At 47.1% G+C, this 2,204-nt stretch overlaps 1 protein-coding gene across 1 annotated transcript; it reads right to left on the reverse strand.

Moving 5' to 3' along the window:
- Window positions 1–1,526: 1,526 nt before the first annotated feature.
- Window positions 1,527–1,826, reverse strand: Pmar_PMAR012155 (Protein transport protein bet1, putative; the record flags this gene model as incomplete). Its single annotated transcript, XM_002783966.1, has 2 exons — window positions 1,527–1,634; window positions 1,678–1,826. Coding segments are annotated over 2 exons (257 nt in total), but the record flags the coding sequence as incomplete, so codon positions are not given.
- Window positions 1,827–2,204: the final 378 nt, after the last annotated feature.

Genomic DNA, 2,204 nt, shown 5'->3' on the forward strand with positions numbered 1-2,204 from the left:
CCGCCAGTGACGTTGCGTTCATACCCCACTGGTCCCAGTACCTCATCGTGGTGTGGAGGTTACTGGATGGTGAATTCTAACAAGATCGAAACTGGGATCAAGCTGCCACCACTTACATGCTACCCCACCCAGGAAAAAATTCTCACCTCGGGTTCGTCACTGTCGTTACGACAGTGTCGTACTCTGCATTCTGCTCCAGGATTTCTGGATTTCTCTGAGAGCGCCGTTATGCTGGATGGCTTCGTCCGCACTGGGAGAAGCTTTATTAGTGCATTCACACACTGGGACCCGGGACAGCTGATAATATCAGCCAGGCTGGTTGTATGCCATAGTAATTTTTGGCAGTATTTGCTAGTGGCATTGTTGTGAGAGGACGATTGGCCTATGGCCCACAAAAAGATTTGAATCAGCTTGAATTGAATGGAATTGAATTGCGTTTATGGGAACAGAAGTCTAAGTTGTTGTGTTGTGTGTGTACTTTCGGATCACCCGGTTCTCTTATGAAGACACACCGCCAGTTCTTCACTGGCTCTCCGTCATCCTCGTAGCCTATGAGTCGTAGGCTACGACTCGTATGCAAGGTACTCCAATATGTGCTGGTTTGGGTCTAGGTTCTCAGGATTGCACCTTCGAGGCATGATGAGAGTCACAATAGCTGAGGCTGATCGAACAAAGATGATCAAATCATCGTGAGGTGATCAGGAACGAAGCCGGCATAAGAGAGTTCTACACATGAGCATTGCCATGAGCGCGCGCCCGATCGATCGACGTCGTCTTTCATACACAACAAGTGAGTCAGGCCCATATTCGTGGTCTTTTGGAGTCCACTACTTAGAACAACAACCTCAGAATCCATCAAGAAACTACGGGTTCATCGTTGTTCGGTGTTTATTTTACATAATTCCCGAAAATGCAGGTATTATTCCCCAAAATAATTCCTTAATTCCCTTCCCCGGGAATATTCCCGGGAATAATAGGTATAATTCCCCACTTTCAGCCACCCTGCAGGAAAGTGTGCGCATGGTCAACTACATTTGTTGGTGTGAAAACGAAAATTTTGAGAGATTTTTGCTGATCTCTGTACACTCCTACCTGAATTCGTGTGAACCTCTCAAATATACTGAGGAAACTTCTACGCACAGCTGAGGGAAGTGAACATATATTCCAACAACACTGCAATGAGAAAAGGCGATCACAGTTTTTCTCCTCCCCAGTTGACAGCAACACTACCAAAAATACAATAATGATACCAGAACTGAACAACAACCTTTCAGTGAAGCACGGACCTTCTCATCTGCGGTAAAAAATGTACCTGCAGCAGAAAATCGATTGAATACTCCCACCAGGCATCTCAACGTCAGTGAGGAAAAATGCACATGGCCAACTCCATGTGTCGGTGACAACATGGAAATTCTGAGGAAATTCTGGGAAATTCTTACTGGTTTGTGTAAACTTCTACCCGAATTTGTATGTGAGCTCTCCAACTGAGCTGAGAAAAGCGAACACATATTCCGACACTGCTCAACTTACATCAACATAAACATGCCCACCACGAATAACGCCAAGTATATCATCGCTCGCCCGCTCCCACTATCCATCATGTTCTGCAACTTCGCCATCGTCCCTTTCAGCATCTGACCACACGTCGCTTCCCTCTTCCCATAGGCATTTTCCTACGTCCCCGGCTTTATCGAATTGTCCTCCCATTCCGTTGAGAATGTTATTGGACTCCCTAGCCTCCCGACCGATTCCATGAGCAACCTCTTTAACAGCTCTAACTCGAGCGTCGAGTTCATCAAGATATTCGTCATTTTGCTGCTCCAATACTTGTGCACTAACTCCTCCCTGACAAAAGCGGTAATCAGATAATCCATACCATCCCTCGTTGAACTCACCCGAGATTGCATCTCCCTGCTCCCTGAATAGCGATTACCAAATAGAGCAGCTCTCTGGTCAACTTCAAACCTGAATAGACACCATCGAGCTATGCCGTTTCCACAACGCCCTATTATAACTACCTGTTATTGATACGCTCCCGAGCATCATAAGACTTTGATCCTTCCAAAGGGACGCTGTCACCCCCGTGCCTTCTGAGCTGTTCGTCTGCGCTGTTCGTAGGGTGACCTGCTGAGCTGTTCGTAGGGTAACCTGCTGCGCCTGTTCGTAGGGTAACCTGCTGCGCTGTTCGTAGGGTAACCTGCTGC

This window comes from Perkinsus marinus (assembly GCF_000006405.1).
Source record: "Perkinsus marinus ATCC 50983 genomic scaffold scf_1104296935328, whole genome shotgun sequence".
Lineage (NCBI taxonomy): Eukaryota > Perkinsozoa > Perkinsida > Perkinsidae > Perkinsus > Perkinsus marinus.